Genomic DNA, 23,990 nt, shown 5'->3' on the forward strand with positions numbered 1-23,990 from the left:
ATTTCAGGAGCAGCAATGTAGCATCAGTGCATGCATACCTACATGAATGGAAATTTAACCACGTATACCATGGAAATCTTTAATACATTACAGAAAAAAAGCAAGTCTAAGATAGCTCAAACATTATTTGAGATTTCCTCTTTTGCCATATAAACACATGACCTTGCCATCCTTCACAAGGTAACACCAATGTATCTGATATAAGAAAACATATGCTTCTCTTTACTGGATTCAAAATAGGAATAGAGGGGAAAGAGAATGATACTTGGGGCCAGGCCCGAGTTTCTGGAGACCAGACTTGCAGCTGTCACTGTATTCAGCACAAAATGTCCCCATCCACACGAGCCCCAGAATACTCCAATAACTAATTGCCACAATACGGTTTGAAATGCTACTTTTTGGAAACAATAGGCACAACAAATTCTCTATTTAACTAGAATTTTGCTCTGATCTTATCAGGAGATTTTTAACTTTGAGACTGAGCCAGTTTTAAGTTGTTGCAGGACACAGTTAAAACCACAGGAAAACCTAAATGATCCATTTTTCTGGATTTCAAAGGAGACTGACACACGCATGACTCTTCATGCAGCAGCTGCCTTGCAGGCGCTCTTCAATAACCCAGGTACCACCTAAACGTCTCCCATATGAGCCACAAACAATTCAGCTCCTCATCGAAATCCCCAGCAGACCTGATCCCACAGGGGATGGCAGGATCCATCCTCACGGTACTTCATGCCATAGTGGAGGCTGCCCAGTCTGACACGGCTCACTTCCATCCCTCACAAGCTCACCAAAATAGCCACAGGGCCTTAAGAGACTTCAGATGCTACAGAGATTCAGCTAGACCCTTCAGCTAGATGTGAGGTACCTGATACAGTATCCAAAATACACAGAGGGGAAAACGTTGTCCTTGCTTTCCAATTCATTTTATGGTATGTAATCAAACCCACCCTTCTATCCTGGGCTGGAAAGCACCAAGAAGCCTGGCTGACTTGGAGCCTGCCTTCCTTTCCCAGGTGTCACATAGTGCCACAATTTCCATCACCACCTTTCTGCCAGCTGGTAGCCACCCATTTACAACAGCAACAGAGCTGAATTTATCAAGCAGTTCCAGGAAAACCTCCGTGCATCCAACATATCAAAAAGTGGTCAGCTGTCCTCCAAAACTTGCTGTTCCTGAAAAACCACAAAATGCTGTTCGCTATATTCTGGAAAAAAAGATTGCTCATTCATTACTTTTTCTTCCTCAAAAGACAAATTAACCCTCTCCCTCCTAATAACACTGAGCTGCCCAGGAGCAAAGCCCTCACGCAGCCAAGCTCACAACACTGCTCACCGCAGCGGCTACGGTACGTGCGAAACGTTGGAAAGTTATTGGAAGTGACTAGCTTAGCCTGAACAGTGAAGTGAGAAGATAAAAGCATATTGTATATACAAGAAAAATAAATCGCATCTTTCAGTCTTCAAGATAGACAGGGAAACTACATCAAAAAAAAAAAAAAAGCCTGCTCTACTACACTTATGTTTAGAAACAGGCACAGGCTGGTGAATTCAGCAGTAAGTGTTCCAAAAGCATCCTCAGCTCCTCAGCAGCACATGCACTCACACAGTCTAAAAGGATCTTTCGTCAGAGATACAGCCCTAGTTTGTCACATTGGCTATGTGATCTCATACAGTACGCATTTAAGGAAACTAGGAAAAAAGAAAAAAAATACTGGGTTTTTTCTGCCTTAAAAAAGCATTTTTAACTTCTCATTTCTGTTGCTTCTCTAGCCAGGAAGCCTTTTGCGAGTGAGGACGCCACCCTACAGACCTCCCAAAGTCGACTTCTCCTCATGCCGACAATACAGCAACGTGAACGACTGACAATTCATTCAACTACAGCTTTTGCCTGAGGCACTTAAAAAAGTAAAAGAGCAAGTAAAACTCAAATGGTGCTGAAAGAGCTAAAGCCTTGCTTCTGGTGCACTACGCAAACAGGAACAGTTGAAAGCCATGGAGCAGTCAGTAATTTCTACTACTGAGCCTAATGCTTGGGCAGCAAGGAAAACAGATGGCTCCAAGAAAAGCAACGGGCACAGGGATGTTGCAACAATGTAGTAGCAATAGTTTGTGGGGCTGCTGCAACAGCCATAGCCAACTGAGTTGCATCACTTCAGGATATACCAAAAAAACCCAAAACAAAGTAAAACAAAATAGAACTTAATTAGTTCAGTAAACTTTTAGTCCTTGATAAAGCATAATCTAGTTTAAGCTTTTGGGAAGATCCTGCATAGTTTTGTGCAAATAAATATAGCTAAATTGCCCAGCACGAGCAGTGTAGCTCTCCCCGTCCCGCCCCCCTCCCAATAATCCTGCATCACACAGAACAGCTTTGAGCGTCAGCTCTTTCTACTTTTAGCTCGGCTTTAAATAAAAGTGTGCTGAATACGAGCTGCATAATGAAGGCTCAAAACCATGGAGATGGCACAGACTGCAATTGGGCAGCATTACCAAGCTGTGGGTTTTTTATATTTTGTTTTTCATCCTGGCAGACTTATTTAATTGGGTGGAACAAAAACAACATTTGCCAAGGGAAGTTTCCAACCGCATTCTGGAGCGGACAAGCGGCTGGCTGGTTGCAGACGTAAGTACTGCTTCGGACCGCAAGGACGTGATCAGAGGCAACGGGCTCACAGCAGTACGCATGCACACGCAGCTCAAACTAACTTCACTTTTCTTAAACTATTACATTCCCAGGACATTGGGATCAAATGACATACCAGTCACGCAAGGACTTTAAATATTCTGAAAACCCAACCTGCAACTTTTCAGAAAGCCCAAATCATTATAATCTCTTTGCCCACAGGAACCTCTTCAAATATGTAAGTATTCTCTAGGGATTCACAGCATGGATGAAAACCTGGGTTTAAAGCCAAGCAGAAGATTCTTCTGCCTCTGCAACTTTCCTATAATTAAAAAAAAAAAAAGATTGTTCAAAGGGTAAGGTTATTATTGAACAGAGGAAGCATCACCTTCTTACCACACACACCATGACAGGTGACACTATTAAGCTCCAGATTATACCAACATCTTCTGTGTTTTAGGTACGAGACTATGTCAACTAAAGAAAAATGTTTTGCTGTAGATGAATTTTTCTTTTTTTAATGAAAATTCACTGGATGATAATTGCTGGTGCTGGTATAAGGCAGGTTACAGTTTTACAGCAGGGCTGAAGGATCACCCCTGCCATGACCATGAGCACTCGACCCAGCGGTAGGCCAGTCTAGAGATTGATCTCAACAAAAATCCAGTCCCACCCAGAAACGTCTTTTGCCAGTTTAGTTCCTTGAACTTACTCACAATGAAGTCAGAGAACAGAAGTGCAACAAAGGGGGACAGTGATTTACCATAAAGCCAACCAGTCAAATTCTTATCAAAGGAGAAAGATAAATAGTTGTTCACCTACGCAATAACGGAGATCATAATCTTTCACTGGAACAAACATTACCTATAACAGTGTTGCCCAAACTCCGAAAGTTTCCTTATGAGACTGCAACAACTTCTAGAGAGCAGATTGCTCTACAAATCCTGCTGCAGATGAGGAAAGTTAAAATTGTTAGGAGTGGGCAAGTATACAAACATATACACGTACAGTGATAGCTGATGCCAACTGGAGGCTGCTAGATTAAAAAAGAGGCAGAATAAATTGGTCTGAAGCATTTCCAAAGCGCAGTGAGAGTGCACTGTCTGAACACTGATAAAAGCATAAAATGGTGTTCTCAAAGAAAGCAGAATCGCAACACACAGCTGGCTGCACCTGCGTTTCATCTGTACAAGAAGCCCGAAAGCAGAAAGTTTATTACTGCTCCCAGTACCAAAGATTATTGATCATTAAATTAATAATCAAGTAAGAAATTAAACAAATTCATCTTAAGGAAGATGCTTTCAAAATACATTTCTCTTCCGCACTTCAACCCGATTAGCGCATGGTGCAACACGAGTTAAAAGAGAACCTGCACAGTAACTGCAGCACACACACTCACAGCATCGGGCCTGCCACAACAGCTGCCGCCGGTAGCGTTCTTCCCGAGAATGCAAACGATTAAGATAGATTAAATACCTGCTTTGGTTAAATACTCTTGATAATAAGGGATTTTTCTTCCCTTTTCCTAATGGGTGTTTTCTGTTGCCAACTGACAGATCCCCTTTTAAACTGTTTTCATTCAAAATAGCAATCGGCTGTTAGGATTACCAAACTCCAGGAAGGAAGCAAGCTAGAGCCCCGTGATTCGCGGGGAAAATCATAGGACAAAAAGGTGTAAGAGTAAGCACTCCGCTATAATAGTTCTAAGGTGAGTTATTTTGCCTTGCAGGTTTCTCTGCTTACATAGAATGTTTTACAACCCGACAATTCCTTGTAACCTAGAAGCCTCCTGAACATAATGTTATTCTTGCTTTCAACTTCCTTGAAGTTCTTGCAAAAATGTCTTTCTAACCTATTGATCCAGATGACGTGCCACTGCATATATGAAAAGAATATCTCCAGTGCTTTATGTGCACTTCGGAAGACTCATTGTTTCAATAAGTCACCTTTTAATGAAAATAGACAACAGCAAGGGTTATAAACTTAACCAAATCGGCCAGTCAAGGCACCATTTGGCTTCGCCAGTCCCTGGAAAAATCGCAAAGGATTTGCTGCCACTCTGATCACGCAAGCCTCTAAACACTTTGCCTGGTCCATTATTTATTAAAAAAATATTCTTTCCATGTTTACCATGAGCATAGTGAATATGAGACATTAGTTTTCCAGACCTCACACTGTGGTGAGAAAGCAAAAAGCAAACTCTTAAATAAATGCACAATAAATGTCTCCTCAGTCCACTCAAGCACCTTCTGCAACCACTGCTGCACGCAGTGTCGATTTTAAAAGCAGGTCATGGATGCTTAGCGAAAAGCCCTAGACCCTTGATTTCTCTACAGTTGGGAGTTACTACGTTTTGCAAACTAGCACCTATGGAAACGTGCTAAGGACAGTACTTTGCTAGCTAATGTAGACCTCTGGAGTTTGACTAAGACTAATCTTTGTACAACAGTTAATATTCCCTGCAACAGATTTTTCTTTTTTGAAAGTGACCTTAGTATGATATTTTGGACATCTGGACATTTTGGAAAGTGGCATTAATAATACATTTTTTGGAGTCATCATTCAGCATACTAGTAAACTAGTGAAACCCCTATTGTGGTATAGCCACTGGCACACCATCACCAAATACACACTATTATTCAGAAAAAAATCATAAACAATCATTTTAAAATTTGTTCAAAGATTAGCATAAAAGCATTTGTAATGTAGCATTCCCCCAGTCCGAGAACAGTTCCCAGGCCATTAAAGTTTATTCTGTTTTAAACACTTCTCCCCTGCTGTTCTGTTAAAGATCCACGCAGAAGAACTGTAAGTTTATTAATACAGGGAAAAAGCAAAACTTGCTATGAACAAAGTCCTGTCAAATGAATATAGCAACAAAATGGTCAGGAGGGAAAAAAATCTTCAAGAATCAGAGACATATTTTGGTTTATGAACTTAAGTTAAACCTTCCTTTCCTCCATCGCCCCCTTTGCAGGACTCCTTTTGCTACGCTGCAGGGAAAACTAACCGTGTCTGAAAACCTGGATGTTCCACATCACCATTTCTTCTGGTTGGTGCAATCTGCTACGGCAAGACAGTTGTCTCATTTGGGTTGTTGCAAAAAAATTAACAAGAAATTTACTCACATCTGTATGCAAATATGGTTGTCTATTACATGGAAACATGATTTGAAACACCACATTTACAAAACATAATATTCCAAAGCCCCTTGGTCTCTATGGACAGCTACATAGTACCAAGCTGTCACGTACAACACCACTAATGAGATGTTCTTCTGATTCTCCACAACCAGAAGTCTCCACCCATTAAAAGCGTGCAGTCTCTCGCTTCCATCTGTTCTACAATGCTGCACTTTGAACGGACATCATCATCCCTCGGATCCGCCAACGCTAGCGGCTGAACGGAGCATCTAACAGAACAGCTAGGCTGCAGCCTTCGCCCAAAAAAGATTTTTGACTTCCATTTCTGTAGAGCGTAGCAGAGTCCATTCATCCACTGCAGGTCTTCCAGAAGGGAGGTATTGGCTTGGAGGAAACATCGACTTGTGCCCTTTATCTATTTTACCTGAGTAAATTAAGACATACAGGAGGAAAAGCAAAGAACACCAGAAGAGGGTATACAGCTAAGGAAAGCACAGTAGCACTTTTATACCTTCTTCAATCTTCCTGAAATGTGATTACAGTTGACCTTTAAATCTAGTGGATCAACCAATCAATTGTACTGGAACAACCTTGTATATGTGATCTAAGAGCATGCCCATATTAAAAAAAAAAAGAAACGTTCAATGTCTGCTTGGTGTAGTCACTTTATTTTGCTGGAAAAGTTACCAAGATTTGTCTCAATTGATTTTACTTGCAAGAAAAACATCATCAAAACTGCGGCATCAGCAAACACTAAAGGTCTTAGCTTCTTGCAGGATGAATGCAATATCAATAGTTATTAGGATGTATTCATAGAAAGTACACAAGAGGGATGGAGAGAAGATGCTAGTAATCTCACTTAATCCTAAAGCAGCCCTAAGTCAGATTCTTTAGACTGTGGGAAGAAAAAAAATATCCAGGAAAGTTATGAACGCTCCTAGAGTATCTGCCAGGCAAAATGTTGAATTTGGAAGTGGAAACATTTAACAGCTCTTTAAGTAGTAAAGCATTTCCTTCCTATTCTCCTTTAATACATGAGAATTTAAGGAGCGAGGAAGTGCTATTAAAGCATTTGTCCAACGAATCATTTGATCTCTGACACTGTCCCATGGTAAAAATCCCAGCAAGGTTTCTTCTCTCCCCCGTCCTGTTTTTATGGTGTGCTCTGCTCTGGAACCTGTCTTCTCCTCTACTGTTACTGTATTTTACAAGTCATACCACCATCAGGCAATTTTAATCACTCCATTGCACAGACACATCAACACAGCAATTTCTGTTTCAAACACATTATCATCTCCCCGAAGCTGTTAGTGGCACAGTTATCCGCTACTTATCAGAGCCATCAGCAGGTTGTGGGGAGACAATACTGCAGAACCATGAACCAGGACAGCTTCTCATTCGATATTTCCATAAGGCATGTCAAAAGAAATGAAACACAGTTACTACATAAATGCTTTTTCTGTCTCAAGAGCATAATTTCAGATGAAGATCAGCCCCAGAGCCACAGCTCAAGCCAGTTCTATTTCCCAGGTACGTGCAGGTGACAGGAACCACATGCTCAATTCCAGGCTACAAGATGAAGAGAAGTTACATTTCATGAACACTTACAACAGGGAGGACAGCAGAGATGTATAAGCCACAAAAAAAAAAAAAAAAAAAAAAAAAAAAAAAAGTTCACAGTCCCAAACATACTTCCCTGGTTTTGCAAGAAAGTAGTAAAAGTATGATTCAAAGGTGCCCTCCTCTAATATAGGTTTTCATAGAAGACACTTCAGTTATCCAGCCCAATAGAATCAACTATGCATTTTCACTGAAGTACCAAGAGAACTGTGAGAAAAGCACCAGGACTGTAGTTGACTTGTTTGACTTTTCCTGAGAGCCAACAGAGAAAAAGACTTCTGGGCTACTATAGTCTGTGCTAAAGGGAATAGCTTTCATGTCACGTTCTACATCAGGTTTTATTTCAACTCATAAAATATGCCTTAAAAAAATAACCTAGGGGGGACTTCAGTATGGTCGTCCATAGCAGGCTTGGGAATGAGATCAGCAAGCACCAGTAATCCACCTCTTACACAGCAGTCTCTCTCAGACTTCTCAGAGTACTTATTATGCACCACAATCGTGATTTTATAGACAGGGAAACACAGACGTGCATAGCGAAGAGACTTGTGAAATGTCACCCAGCCAGCTAATGACAGAGGAGAGAAGCAGATCTCCAGAGTCCCTGCAGCGCCATGTAAACTGGCAATGCTACAACTCCTGAAACCCTCATCCTTCCCATCCCAAATCTCCCGATATGTCCACATACAGTATCATCCATCTGTGTTCACACAGTCAACTAGAGAGCAAATTCTTTCGCACAGAAAGTCACTAACAAATCCTATTTTCTTCTGTCCTCCCTGTTAAGGCTAGGAGACCATCACAACAGCTTTAATGCCTGAAAACCAGCAACAGATATCTCACTCCATATTACATGTCAGGATGTCCAAAAGAATGAGGAAATTGGACATGACAGGTTATCTTTTGCTTACCATGCATAAAAGAACTTGCAGATTTGATCAGTTCTGCGATCTATGAAACCTCTACAAAGAGCTTCAGAAGATGAACCAAGCAAAGCAGCCAAATTAAAAAAAAAAAAAAATGGCACTGAGCAAACTGAAAATGCTACACTGAAATTTCTGAAAATACAAGATTCAACTCCAGAGTAAAACTGAACCATAAGGCAAGCCAGAACACTTGTTAAGTCTCAGTGCAGAGACAACTGCAGAGAAAACTCTAAATAGAACCCAACAGAAAGCATATGGGCAGGGCAGGGAATACTAGAATAAAAATCTAACTAATGGTGAAACATCCAGTGATTTTTCTTTAAAACAGTCTTGTAGGAAGAAAAACATATCCAACCTGAATGAAATGGGAGGGGGCAGCTATTGTTCTTTTAAGTGCAGCTTATTTGATGTAAAAGTGACATTTTCCCTGAATGAAGAATTCTTTTAACATAAAGAAAATCCAACTTCTGATATGAGATAGAGCCCAGTAACACTGCTGTAGCTGAGAATGTCATGATTTCCATCAAAAAACTGTTTTGCAGAGATTAGGAACAGCTGTTTCAAACTGAATTAGACTAAAACTGGAAACAAGCTGTCAAGACCCAAAAAATATATTTTATACATAAAAGAAGGTATTTGATTCAGCTGTTTTATTGTAGTGGTCAGCCAAAAAGAGGGAAATAAAGTACCATTCTGAGATTCCAGTCATTGTCTCAAAGACTCTCTCATTTTTAAAACTAAGTTGCTTTTTATGTAGATTTATTCCTTTGAGCATTTGGAACAGGAAAAATGTCAAACAGCTCATATCACAGATTCTTGAATATTTTCAAACCATGGACAGCTTAAAACAGTTTAAAAAACACCTGAAGACTCTTTCTGCTCTGGTCCACATTCTCCACATTTTCTGTAGCAGTAACAGCATGTTACAACAAAGGAAACATGCTAAATTGCTAATGACATGGGAAGATTAAAATAATTCACTTTAACCCAATACTTGCGGGTAACAGTACGGGCATTCAGTTTATCCCCTTCTTTCAGCGTGTAGCACTAGATCAGCGTGCAATGTTGTCAGGGAAGACACTGCACCTTCTTCTTTACATGCTTGCAGAACCTAGAAGGCTTTTAGTGAGTATTTTCAACACTGATTTCCACAGGAACTGCAATTTCATATAATAAGTAAATACATCTATTTCAGAATATACTATAAAATGTCACATCGAATTGCAATTCGCTCGTGTCCAGTATCTCACACTGTATATAGAGCGCCTATTTTATCATGATGCTGCCAATTACAGAAGCTTAGAGAATACAACTACAACAGGCAAATTAATCAAGACTGGTGCTGGTTTTGAATATAACTTCTTAAGCATAAGCCTGAATATCAAAGGCCATTGTGTTTTTATTTCATATTTTAAGATGTAGCTGTTGTACTCTGCTTTCCAACCAAATCTAAGGCATCTTTGGAAATGTTCTTAGTGCTTCAACATGTTCTCCACTGTTCATAATATGATGATATCTACTAATTCCACCCAATAAGTATGTTACTTATTTCTGTCAGCTTGTCACTATATCTGCTTTTGAAGAAAAGTTATCTGGAACAAGCCAATTCATAAGCATAGAAAAAAAAATGCACGTTCCAAGAAAGGCTTTTTTAACTCCCTAAGACATTTAACAAGTGTGCAACTACAGCCATGAGCGATTTCAGCTCTCCGATTATTCACAGTCTAGCTTTAGGCGTTTAACTGGAGTACTTAGGTTCTCAGCAAACTCAGTGGAACAGCAGAGCATGATTGAATGCTTCACACTAAGCCAAAAACCTTACAAAAGAGCACAACAAGATAACCGCTGCTCAGGATACATAGACTCTTGATCTTTCTGTGATAAGATCAAAAAACTAAAAAGACCAGCACCTGGTAGAATCGATCAACTTTCATTAAATCTACTTTTATTAAACCAGAGCAGATATTTTTCCTCACTATACTGTAACTGAACATAAGTCAGCAGTTAAAAGATTTTATATATGGGTTTGTTTCCTGCACAAGTAGAAGCCTTATATTCAGGACACTTAAAATTAGATAAAATAAACTGCTACGTGCTGGGGCTAATCTTGTATTGGCTGTGAAAATGACAACATATACTAATAGATCATCTTCAGCTCTGGCCTTTGGGATTTTTCACTCTAATTTTAAATGCAAGCTTATACCAGCAAGATGTACCGCGGCAACAAAAGCAGTTTGGATTCAAGTAGCTCGGAGTGCAGTGCTCACGCGCTTGCCTCCCAGCCCCCCGAGCTGCCCCACGGCGGCACTGCTCCGGCTTCGGAGGGCCAAAAACGCTTCTTAATCATGGAACTAGGCTGACAGCCAGCCATAAAGTTATACAGGCTGCAATCCCTACCACCACATTTAGGATATTGTTTTGCCACATTTCTGCTCCCAGGTGACCCAATATGTAGGAATATAATTAAAAAATAATAATATCAAGGCCATTGCTCAAGAGGCAGCACTTTAGAACTGCAGCAAAGCTAGCTCTCAGCTTTCCCCACAAGAAGAGTCGTTCAGAGCTCTTCCACGAAGCAGAAAAGCAGTCTAAGATACAAATTCATGTATCATAAAAGCTCAGCCGGATACCCGGCCAAATCTGAAGCAAAGTTCACCTGCAAAAACAAGTAATTTTTCCCCCTCGGGAGGACATAATAGGTCCACGCCTACTGCAAGGTGTACACTTGCTTCACTAATGTCCTAATGAATTCTTAACGATTCTTTGAGGAGAACAGACAATTTTCTTCAACTGATCAAACAAAATTTTTGCTTTATGAACAGGCATGTTTTAGCAGCAAAAAACTCATGCTGAAAGCTCATTTGAGGTCAACTGCCCATCCTTTTTAATACACCTTTATCTATGCAAAAATGAAATGCAGCTCAGTAACAGGGGTGACGTATGCTCTACAAAGTCTTGGTCGCCTTCCTCGACAGCCATAGCGTCAGAGCCACCAAATGACAACACCTGCAGGGCAGGGCTATGCTTTTCCCTCAGGGAAATAAAAATCAGAATGTATTGATCCCAAGAGGCCAGAAATTTCGAGAATCACCACAGACTTCCAGGTTACAAGCTCCCAACATTTGAAGCGTTATATCAACTATTGCTGAACACGTAACCGTTGCCACAGTTTTGCCAAATGTACAATGCCATGAAGCTAGTGGTTTGAATGGCACTTTGAATATATACGGCTCCTATCACACATTACCTCCAATTTTATTAGCTTCTATATGATTTCCATGTTTTGTAGCCTATTTACCAACAGTATCTGATTGAGATACACCTGGGCAGAATCACGTACTGCTCATACGTAATTCAGACAATTAAGTCGCTCCGTGAACTGCCTGAGGGGACCAACTTCAGCAACTCCAAAAGAGAAGCCCCCAAAAGATTAGAGAGAGATGAGCGCACTTCTGCATAAAACAACAAATAACAGACACACCAAAAGATCTGACAACAACAATAGTGGAGAGCAACAGGGTGAGATCATTAAAATTTCCATTTTATTTGATTTCCTTTAGCAACTATAAAAAAGCTTTTCTATATAAAGAATAAAAATGGGCTGCTTATCACCTCTATCAGTTACTTTATATTAGTGTTCGTATTACTTGAATACCCTTCATATGAAGGTCCCCAAATGCTTCACAAACATCTTCAATTTGCCTCAGAGAAAGTGAGACATAACTTCCTTTGAGAAATGAAAAACCCAAAGCATTATTCACTCATACCTGTGGGCTGCAGAGGGGTATTTCAGAACCACCATTTCTTTTGCAACACAGTAAAAACTTACAGTCTAGTCCCAAGGAACTATGAATAATGGGGGCCAAACCTTAAGAAATTTTTCCTAGAGTCAATTTACTGGCAAGTCCTACTTTTTTAGCTACATGAGATTCTGGTTTTATGCCTTATGAGGCAATTTAAGGCAATGAAATAAGCGAAATAGAGTTTTAGATTAACTATGAAAAGAGGAAAAAAAGAAAATAAGAGAAAAAACACAACTTAACATAGGATAAAATCAATTCTGTCTGGGGCTTTTTTATGCCATCTTCCACATAGAAAGGAAACTACTAAACTCTAAAGGTGAATCTTTTTATTCAGGAAACTTCTCTATGTGCAAAAGGAAAAAAAAGAATTAATCTTAAAGACTGGATCCCTCTATATTGTTTTATATATCAAGTAGATTTACAGATAGCCATAGAACATTCAGTAAATTGTATCTGGTTTAGCTAAGAGAATCCATAAACTTAAAAATAGCCAAAATCAAGTTGTCTGTGTCCTATGAAACAGAAGAAAGTTGTTTTCCACATTTATCAATTCCTATCTCATTGCTGCATGAGGACTAATAAATAGCTCAGTTTTTTTTGAGCATCTACAAGCCTTAGAAAAACAGAAACAAGGAGGACAAGGAAAATGAGGTAGTGCTCCTTCTCTTTGCACAGTGCGTTTTGTGGGGGCAATCCCAGGGCTCAGGGCTCTGAGAGCATCCTCTGCACTTTCATGGTGGCCACCATGCACTGGAAGAGAGTTGGGCTTTCATCACAAGTAGCACATCAGTCCAAGCCACTGAGAGCTAGCTGGCAAATAAATACGAAATACAAAGAAACATCGGGTCCAGTGCTTTCTTACAATGCTCTTCTTGTTCTGACGTCCTACCAATTAATTCCAAGGCAACAGGGACTTCCAGTTATTCTTTGTCATATTTCTCAGCTTCCAAAAGTGAATCCTTTTCTTCCAATCTAATATTTGTATCCTAACTTATTCATCTACATACTTCATCTTCTGTGTACATACATGACTTAGTTTGAATCAAAGTCTGTAACATAAACAAGTCTTTAATATAAACAATGCAGTTTTAACCAATTTTGCTTGATGACTGCATCATACAGCTTAGAAAAGGAAGGCGATCATTGGCTTGCAAATTACATAATTGAGCCATCCCGTGGGAACCCTACGAAGGGTTCTTGCAGAGCAAAAGCAGGAGCTGGGGGAAGAACTGGGAGTGGGCAAAAGCATTTTGGTTGAAGTAGAGCAACATCAGTCATTTCCATCCTGAAATAGGCTAACAGCTACAACATTAATACTTATCAAAGAAACAGGGGGAAAAAAACCCCACTCATTAGCAAATAAAGGTGTTGCAAAGCATGAAATAATTCCCACCAGCTGACAAGGGGGCTGTGATTTATAATAGTGTTCATTGATATATCACTTCTCATAATTAGGAAAAGTGAGACCAGTACTGCTCACAGCATTATTTTGAACACAGCCTTGAAAAAATGCTGTTGAATAACAACAAACACAAGGCACAACAGTAAAAAAGCACCGTATCACACTCTCCGACTGTTTCAGATTTGAAACCAAGTATTCTAACAAAATCGAGTAAGAAAGGCAATTTCTGGTTAAACACATAAAGCTTTATTTCACAACAGCATCCTAGTGCAAATTATTGTTATACATCTGCAAAGATCACAGATATAAAACATTGAAACCACACAGCAAACAAGCCTTAATCAAAGGCTAATTATTTCTCACTTCTAAAGTGACAAGGTACTCAGCATCATTCTTCTCTTTCTGAAGTAAGAAAGAAACCTTACCCTAAAACATCAGTGAAATTCAACCAACCTGCAAGGGAATTACACAGGCCCACCAAGGCAAGCATGGCAGAGCCCCACCTGCCACAGCATCTTTTCAGTAATGCAAAGAAAAAAAAGAAACTCTGAATTTTCACTTCCTTTTGTTTCAACTATTAGGCATCAAAACCATTTTTACAGGGTTTATATATTAGCAGTAAAGCAGTTAGAATAGCCCCAGCTCGGTTCATTTGTTCAAAAACAGCACAGGAATCAAAGGGAAAGAAACACAGAGCCCCAAGATGCCCAAACTGCACCGATTCCCAGCTGCGGAGGGAAGATGCACCCTCTCAACAACAGGACGCACAGAAGTGGTGGTGTCCATCTCTAATGCCCCCAACAGATGCCACTTCACACAGGATTTCTAGGGAATATAAACCCCATCCAACACAGAGCAGTTGGCCAGTCCACCTGTGCTTTTCAACCATTACTGTAAGTTTCCCTATTTTCCTGATAGTTTCCACTATTTTCGCTGTTTCCCCCCATACACACTTTTTAAAATATTTTAAACTATCCTTCAAAGCTCAGAGAAAGTTTTTGTCATGCATTTTTTCTTGCTCTAATAATTTATACATACTGGTAGATTATTTTAATTCTCCCCCCACCATACATTTTGACACAAGCCTTTTTTTCCTCCTAATGCCTTTTTCAGTGCTTTTTTCCACCCGTACTGTAATATCAAAGATAATATGCATACTACCTGAATTTGTCACTCCTCTCTTTGCTGGTCACTAAAACCAATCTTCCAATAAAAAAATTCAATATTCTTCAGGCAGACAGCTGAGCAATAATTAATAACTCCTGCAGCTGGAAGCAATGAGGGTAACCACCTGTTGCCTATTCATTTAGAAAACTAGATCATTAATGTAATTCTGAACAAGCAAGGACATTTCACCAAAACATTTGCCTAAAATGGCAGAAAATTAAAAGCCCATAAAGGGCATTTTTCCAGACTGCCAGACAAACAACATTAGTCACTAACTGGATAACACTTGGCATCTACAGCGCATTACTGTCCAAAGAACCCAAGGCACTTGAGACACATTTAGACTAGAAACTCTGGCGAGAAGTAGGTTAAGTATTATTATCCCATTTTATCCCAAGAAAAATGAGGCACAGAAGATTCATGCATCCTGTTCAAGGTTACAAGGAAAATTAGTAAGAAAGGCAAGAATAGAAGCCAAGTGGCCCAGCTCCTATTTTGTACCCTGTGTTCAAGAAAACACCAACATGCCTCTCACCCTTTTCTCCAGTGATAGGAATATAAACACCAATTGCTTATCTACACAGGGAAATAGTCTAGAAAAGGTAATCCATACTAGGCACTTGGCAGCGGGGTCTGCCCGCTTCCCCGTGCCTTACCCAGGCGCCTCTGCCTTGCGTTCCCGCTCCAGGGTTAACACAGGCAGAGCAGGTTGCTGCCTGTCTACACTGAGCAGCAAGATGCTCCCGAAGAGGATCTGCAAGCCTTCCTCTGAGCTTAGAAAACCTGGAGACCTTGGGGCTGGAGGAGGGTGCACAGCTGACCGCAAGGAGAAAATTGCCCTGAGCAGGAAATGAAGGCCTGGAAGGAACTTGCAGGCCAGCTACGGAGGTAGCAAACAAACTGCCAAAGCTCCCGGGGGAAAGGCAGCTGCAGAGGAAGGGATATTTCCACTCCGGTTCCCTCTCTAAAGCACTGATTCTGCACTTACAAAGCAAATTAAAACACAGTCTTAAAAGAGTGCAACAGAAATATCCTTGAGGGGGACTCAGGCAAGCAGTCATTTTGTTTCATTTCAAATTTTAGTTTATTTTTCCTTATTCCCTTTGGTGGGCAAACCAAGAGATGTGGGTCACTTCAAATCCTGTCCCCGAAATAACTTCTTTAGAGGTCCTGCGCGCTGAGAATACCAGCATCTAAAGCTGCCCCACTAACCCCATCTCACCACCTCGCAAAGCCGTTTTCCTCCATGCCAAATACGTGCGTCAGCTCACGGATATTACAATACACTTGAAAGGAAAATATTTCACTATCTGAGTGAATGAAACCTGAGCAGAAAAGCTGGATCTGCATGCAACAGTGTGCCAAAATATTACAGCACTGCATTTTTCCAGAATAAAGTCCTGAAAGGACAAAATCTTGGCCATCTGCCTGAACTTCCAAAGAACTGCCAACGTAATAACTCAGTTACATTGTCCATGCTACTGTAAAACTAAATTAAATTCAAAATGTTTGAGCGCATCCAGAAATTAAAATTAATGTTCCTTGGAATGAGTACTTCATTTTACAATCAAGACAAAAAAAAGTTACTTCAACACTGTTCCTCTACTATTATGGTTAACATTTAATGGCATTTATTGTCGTTAAACTCAATATTTGTGTCTAATCAATACTAAGCTACCGAGGGCAGTCTAACAAGTCTGGACTTTCTCTACAGGCTCTATTGATTTCTTTTTTTGAGACCTACAAACACAATTTATACAAATAATTTATCAGGGAACATATCAAGATAATTTAATAAACAAGAATTATATATTCCTTTTCTCTTTTCTCATGTGACAGAAAATCATTTTAACTCATTAATGGTAATTATCTCAACCGTTCAATTTTAAATTTATGTAAAAAACAAGAGGAAGCTATGAAGTGACAGATTTAAATCCAAATATTTTTTAATGCATTTCAACATACAGATCAACAGTAATTTTTCTTCGGTTTATATTTGCCAACCTGCTACTTTTAAATAAATTCATGACAACATCTATGCAATTTTTTTCACTTAGAATATTTACAATATCACTGATATTGCGAAGTCCATGCGAGTTGCCATAACCTTCTTCTTACAGATAAGTTTATAAGCTAATTTGACCTAAATCACACTCACCCAGACAGTCACAAAGTCGGAAAAGTTTCTGTTTTGCTTTCTGCCCTAAGTAGAGATAACAACATTGCCAAATGCACTATTAACATGATTTTTAACTACGATCTCGTTATGATAAAACAATACCACCAGCACTCAGGCAACTTAGGCTCGTGGGCTCAGACTATACAAGCGTTGCCACGCGAGTTCAGCACACGGACGAATGCAGCTCTGAAAACAGCAGACCTCCCTCAAGTTCAACTCAAGGAAAAATTTTAAAATAATATCATCTATTCAAGAAGACAATTGTTCTAATTTTCCCCCATTTGTACTACTGTTCTTAAAATTCCCTGAATGCCTGAAAACACACTCTTTACTGAAGGGAAAAAAAAAAGGGGGAAAAAAAAGGAAGAAAGGCGGCTTGTAGAAAACAAGTACTTTCACTTGGGCACACAAACTCTGCTAATACCACAATCACTTTCACCAGCTCAAGGAGGCTGTTACAGTTTGTTGCTATCACACATACCCAGCGTTTCTCAAGCCTGGTAGTGAGAGTGATTCTACGGTGTTAGTTTGGTGGTGGAGACACTTTGCAAGTGATTTTTCAAATAAACCTGCAAAAAATCTCTATCAGTAATTAACGCTCAAATCTTGTGCATGAGCTACTTGAAAGCATCCCTGCAAGAAAGGCAGAACTTGCACTGGAAAAGCACTTGCCTAGCTCCGTGGACATATAACATGCTGCGTATTTTCTGTTCCACTGAAGGCAACAGAAACACCTTAGCAGGCACTGCCTCGGGCACGCACAGGGCTACGGTATGCAAATGCTGTGCCAAGGGCATAGAGGATGAACAACTCTACACGACAGGCAATAATGTTGCTAAAGCAGCAAACGAAAAACAAAAAGTTTATTCCACTCCAAGGATGAGCCCGAACTCCAGCATTCCACAAACGTGTACCGGCCCTGATCGCCGGCTCTGCCATAGCTGAATCAGACAACTATACTGTCACAAGCCTTAATAAATGGGTTATCTATGGGATATGTATCACAATATTGGCTTAATCACATAATCAATATTTTCTCCCCCACAAAGCCCCTTCATCACCCAGTACTGAGAACAAATATCAAGAAATGCACAGCTGCTCAGTAAGTGATGCTCTCACAAATAAGGGCATGTTCTCACCTGCTGCCGAAAACGAGAAGCAGCCGGGAAGGACGGAGGCCAGCGTAAGACCAGGCCCTCGCTGAAGGAAGCGTGCTGGACTACAGCAGGAGCGAGTTCTTCCCCTGTTCTGTCCTAAGCATGAGGCCACTCTTTTCTGGGGGGGCGGGAGGGGGGGGGAATTAGTCAGTATTTCAGTCTAATTTATTGAGTAACTTTCGACAACTCCTTTCACCTGAACTCACAGCTGAAGTGTCCTCTCCTGCGGCAGTTTCCTGTGAATTCTAATCTAATGCACCAAATCAGTACCCGGTGACAAGAAGGAACACAGCACTACTCTGCAGGTCACCCGCTGGCTGTTTTCAGTATCAGGCCACACACACACAGTACAGTAACCCTTGCAACTGTCACTGTAATCTGAGATTTATTAGCTGCTCAGAAATAACAAGCACATTACAAAAAAAATGCAACAGCTGAGATGTACATAATTACTAGAAACAGAAATGAATACAACTACTAGGCAGAACTGCTCTGTGTTAAAAAGTAATCTGCTGATTTCTAAGAGCTCCCTAACTTACCAACAATACTTAAGCTGCATTACCCGTACAGAAAAATAACCTGATTTTTTTCTAAGATTATACCTTCAGGATTACATTAGAGGGCATATAAGGATCCCTCTGGGAAATAATACTTCTGTTGCAATGAAGAATTGAGTCTCTCTCACACAAAATTGAAGGGGAGGAAAAAAAAATTTATTAAGTAGATTTCACTACCAACTCATGTCTGCTACCTTCCTCCATGCACCCCAAAGTCAGGAAAGCAATCCACCTCTATGATTTCCACCAACACATAAAACAAGAAGTCAGTTAGCTAAAGCAAAGACAGAACTGTTTAGCTCTTGCTTGCAAAGTGATCAACTTATACTTCCAGTGTTTATGTCAGCTATAGCTTGTAAGCTCTATTAAACACCTGTAAAATAAAGTTCCTTTACAGCTGCCTGTGTGTGTAATTAATACATTTGACAAGCTGTTGTGTTCCCAAACAGCTGCTTCTATTACACGGACAATTCTACCATCTGCAAAACTACTGGATAAACTACAGTAAGTAAATATCAGGATAGCAGGTGCTAATAAATAGTGAGAGCTGCCAAGCTAACACACTTCTGTACGGAAAGTTTTAGTTTTTCCACTGTACTTTTCTGTATCCCTGGAGAAGTCAAACTTAAGATACTGAGAAACACAGGGACTAGCTTCGTGACTCACAGGAGCAGTAAAAGAAGTTTTTGAGCAAATATCTCTGAAAGCACAATGAATGCAACCCACCTCCATGACACTAAGCCAAAGCATTAGGTCAGTAAGTTGCCATCTGAAAGTGGGTCTCCTCAAAACACATAATCAACCACAATCACACACATTTATCATTGGTAAATAAAACAAGTTAAACATTGTCAGGTAAAGTCTAATCTCCCATGTCAATATTCACATCTTACATGGAGAATTTCCTATTTAGGTTTGCGAGTAGGGAATCTTCACTACGCAGCATTGCTACTTCACTCAAAAAGCTCGTCCGTGCATGCAAGACTCAATCAAAACTGGCTATGTGCTATGAGAAGTCTTGACCCAGCATCAAAACAAAGCTGCTAATCTAAAGAAATAGCAACTATGCTAACATTCAAAGTCTCACGAAGCACCAAGAGCAATGGTTAATACTGCCCCAGTTGAAACTTAAGAAAAACAGGAAACTTGTATTTGTGTAACCAGTTTTGCTGTGAGAAGAGTCACATAGGTCAACATGATCCACATTTAGATTTATGAAACTGAAGCTTCACATATTTTCATACACTATTTAAAAAAAAATTTTTTAAACATAGTACTACCAAATTGTTTAAGGGCTTCACATGGTTATGGCGCTTGGAAGGTTGATGTTACTATGTTCTTCAAAAACTAGCTGAGAATACCAGCTCCAAAGGAAAAATACCAATGTAAGTAGATCAACTAAAATCTCCATTTTTACCAGACTATTATAAAACATACCTTATGAAATGCTGATTTTTAATTACCACTTCAGCACTATAATTGTGCTTTCAGTTTTAGACTAAAAAAAAGTAGCAAAGCCTTTTTTTTTTTTAATGTACAGTACTAAGATACACTGAACAATGATTTACTTCTCACAGGATAGCCCAGTTATTACTGACCTTTTCTGTCTTACAAGTTACTCTTCTACCAACCTTCCTATGTTTTACAAATAAATAGTACATATACTCAACATTTAAAGTCATTGTGTCCATTTTCCTTATATTTCATGAAAGTCCTTCTGGAATTGCACCATAGCCCCAAAATGCTACTCCACCTATCCTCCCCAGCAGCCGTATGGCTATTCATGCCATCAGTAATGCATGAACAATCAAAGAGAGAGGAAAATGCCCTTATCTCAGCTCATCAAAAATACAAGCAAGCCAGCCACAAAGGGGTCACAAATTAAAAATTAAATGCGGACAGACATCAAGTGTATTGACACATCACCACATCTAAATCCTCCCTTCCAAGCAACAGAAAACACCAGACACACATAAATAAGAACAGAAGGTGGCCAAAAGATGTAATGAAATAACATTTATTCAGGAAGCATATTTAGCAATGCAGAATTAAGCAGCTGTATATATGAGCTCCACGAGAATCTTTGCTGCTAATGGCAAAGCCAGCAGCTAATACCCTCACACAGGTAACAACACATCTGCATAGAAACACAGGCAATCTATCCATCCGCTGGCAAAAAATGCCTGCTGGTTGCTACAAACCCTAGACAGGACATGAGTTCAGAAGAAACATGGGGTAGAAAATAATTATTCGAGTACAACGGGAAGAGTATATTTCACTTCAGCCATAAAACAGAAATGAAAGAGAACAGAGGTAGAAGAATAAAACACTGTTTTTCTCCTGGAACATTTAAACACACATATGAGTGCACAGGATACTAAAGCTTTCTGAAATCAGCACACAGTACTATGAAAAAATGCTCTTCAAAGCTGCATAACACTAGGTTAATTAAAAAAAAAAATTCCACTAGAACAACTCTGCCAACGCTATTTCATTAAAAACAGTTTACTCTGACAGTCACCTGAAGAAATTAAGTCTTTAGTGATTTAACTGCATTATGAGTTTAGAAGCTTTAGCACCTAAACATTGGGTGCTTATATTTTTTTCTGAACGTAACGAATTTCTCTTCAGTGCCAATAATCTGTTTATAAGCAACAGCAAGCAACACAAACAAACATGAAACGTTTTCTCAATAAATTAATCTCTACTTAAAAATCCTTCTTTTCCCCCACTTTCCAACCACAGCATGTTTGTATCAGTGCTGAATTCTAGTGATTTTACAAGATGTTAACATGTATTTGCATTCTGAAAAGTGACTGTACAAACATTATTATGGGATTTTAATTTAAATCTGAATAATACTAGAACAGTTGGCTCAGTTTATAAAAAGAATTTGCCCACCAAGATATTGTACAGCCTGAAAGTCCATCCTTGCTCATATATCATGGTAAGTATTTTAGAGAGGAATTGTTTTTTTTAATGCCCGCATGTTTCCATATTTATTATTCTTGCTAACTCCTGCTGTCTTGCACACAGTTATTAAGGGCTACAACTGTGGAATCTCTCACTAGTAACAATGATCATAACAGAAACGAATCATCTTTTACATTTTGTATCAGCTCATTAGTACTTCAAAAATAAATTATTAAAAAGCTTTTAAATACGTATTAATTTAAATATTGCTATAAAAAGTAATAAATGTGCTTAAAAAACTCAGGATGGAAACAGGCAACCAGAAGCATATTGGTGTTCAGATTGGGATTTGTAATAAAGAATCAGTGCAGTAATACAATGTTTATTCATTAAATAGAATCAGATGTGAGGAAAGGGATGTTTTTGATCCACCACAACCAGACTATGTTCAGAGCAGAAAAGGAAAGATATCTATCCAGCTGCTGTCTCTAGATATAGTTAAACAGGATTATTGAATTGAATTATTCTCAACAGAAATAAGTTTTTTCTAACAAACGATTCATTAAAAAATTTAAAAATGCATTAACATCTGCATAACTTTTTTTTTTCATTATTTTAAATTCAATGCAATATATACAGTCCAGAACCATTAGCTATGCCAAAGATTTTCAAATCAGATTTACCTCACAGATCAGGTGCATATGGTTTTAGCAGCAGCAAGTGGCATGGAAAGCCATCAAGATTTCTGATGATAACAACTTCCCTCTAAATCTCTTTTCTAGAAATAGGTTTAGAGGCGACATAAGCTCTTAATTCTCTGTTTTAACATCCTATTGCCCTCTGCTACAACATTTACTGTCAGGTACAGGGACAGAACACACTTTTGTTTGACATTTACATAAGACAAGGAGCTAAACAGCTAACACAAAGTATTATTCCACTTGGGAGGTAACACTGCTTTGGAAAAACAACCGAGCACCTTAACACTGCTGTAGTCTCTCCTCTCAATTAAAACACCATTTTTATCCTTCAAAGTACATTGAGATACACATTATGCTCCCCAATTTCATAACAAATTCAGCAATTTTGGCAGTCTCAAATACGCAGAGGTCTACTGTATTGAAGTAATCTGTAGGAATACCCACTAAATTACTCAATATGGAGGTCTGTTAAGAAGTCGGTTATTTAATATTGATATACTTTGTTACCTTATTTGACCATTTGTAGGCTTGAAGAAGTTGGCTGTAAAGAGGTGTTTTGTCCTGAACAGGATCTAGGCTCAACAGTCCACTGTTGTGAAGGGGATGGTTCTCAGACGGTTTACCAACTAGATTGCTCAGACGCTCCAGTTCACTGAAAGAAAAGAGAATAGCGCCTTTTAAAATCAGAAGACACACATACCTGAGATGTACAGTCTTACTGCAGGGACAGCAATCACGTATGAACTCTATTTAAATATCAACTTTTTTTTTTTTTTTTAAATATCTGCCCATTCTGAAAAAAGTTTAATCACTGTCATTATCCAAACAGTTCTAAGTGCTCTGTTAGTCTTTAAGCTCATTGTTTCTAAGGAGAGAAAAGCACAAGTTGAGGGTCTTTGTAAGGCAGCCTGGAGAGGGTCAAAATATTGTGCATCTATTTACAGGCACTGTAGTATCTGTTTGCAAGCGGTCCCAGAACAAGGCATCTTTTGAGCAAAGCATTCTCCCAGAAACAACAAAATGCTGACCTGAGCATCTCCACTGGCTTCGATACTGTGTGCGAGTAGAAGCTTTTTTCCCATCAAGCAGGCAGATGCCTCATCATTTCATTAAAGCACTAGAAGCTAACATTTTATTCATGTAAATACACAGAACTGATATTAGTCCTAATCCTGAAGATGATCCTGTAAAGTTTATGACTACTCTAATCAAGTATGTGCATTCTAAGGTCTCAGGCATGGAAGTATCTCCTACTTTTCATGAGCAATTTGTACATCAGTGGACCTGTATAAGATACTAAACGATAGCATTATAAGCACCATTTTCCCTTGAAAAAAGCCCACTGTGAAAGTGATCTATTATTGCTTCATATCTCATTTGTCAAATACTGCACTTAAAGCAATTTAAAAAACATGCATTAATCAACTTGAGAAGAGGACTGGCCACTTTGCACAGATACAAAATGCAGTTTTTCAAGTGACAGGACTCATCAGGTACCTTTCCTTTTGACTCCTGAATGTCAAATCATATTCTAATTGAACTTCAGAAATTCCACTAAATTAAGAGCAGGATTCAGTCCCTTACATGGATGACTTATGAAAATCTCTAAAAAGAAAGATCCCAAATATCTCAGCTAGCATTTAATGAGGCTTATGGGAATAAACACCAAAGACCAGGGAACTGTGAGTTAAGAAGCAGCTTCTACAATTTCCTGCCACAAAATTCTCTTTTATTAATAACCGTTCGAGTTTCTGTGGCCTACACTCTTTCCAAGACTCTGGCACTGTGAACATTTA

General features: G+C 39.3%; 1 protein-coding gene across 1 annotated transcript in view; it reads right to left on the bottom strand.

Annotated features, from left to right (window-relative positions):
- The window catches only part of MED27 (mediator complex subunit 27), a 98,961-nt gene that overhangs the window by 72,816 nt on the left and 2,155 nt on the right, over positions 1-23,990 (bottom strand). Inside the window, exon 2 of the mRNA XM_026101789.2 lies at positions 22,702-22,846. Coding sequence (XP_025957574.2) covers positions 22,702-22,846 — 145 coding nt within the window. The remainder of the gene's footprint in view (positions 1-22,701; positions 22,847-23,990) is intronic.

Source organism: Dromaius novaehollandiae, chromosome 20 (assembly GCF_036370855.1).
Source record: "Dromaius novaehollandiae isolate bDroNov1 chromosome 20, bDroNov1.hap1, whole genome shotgun sequence".
NCBI lineage: Eukaryota > Metazoa > Chordata > Aves > Casuariiformes > Dromaiidae > Dromaius > Dromaius novaehollandiae.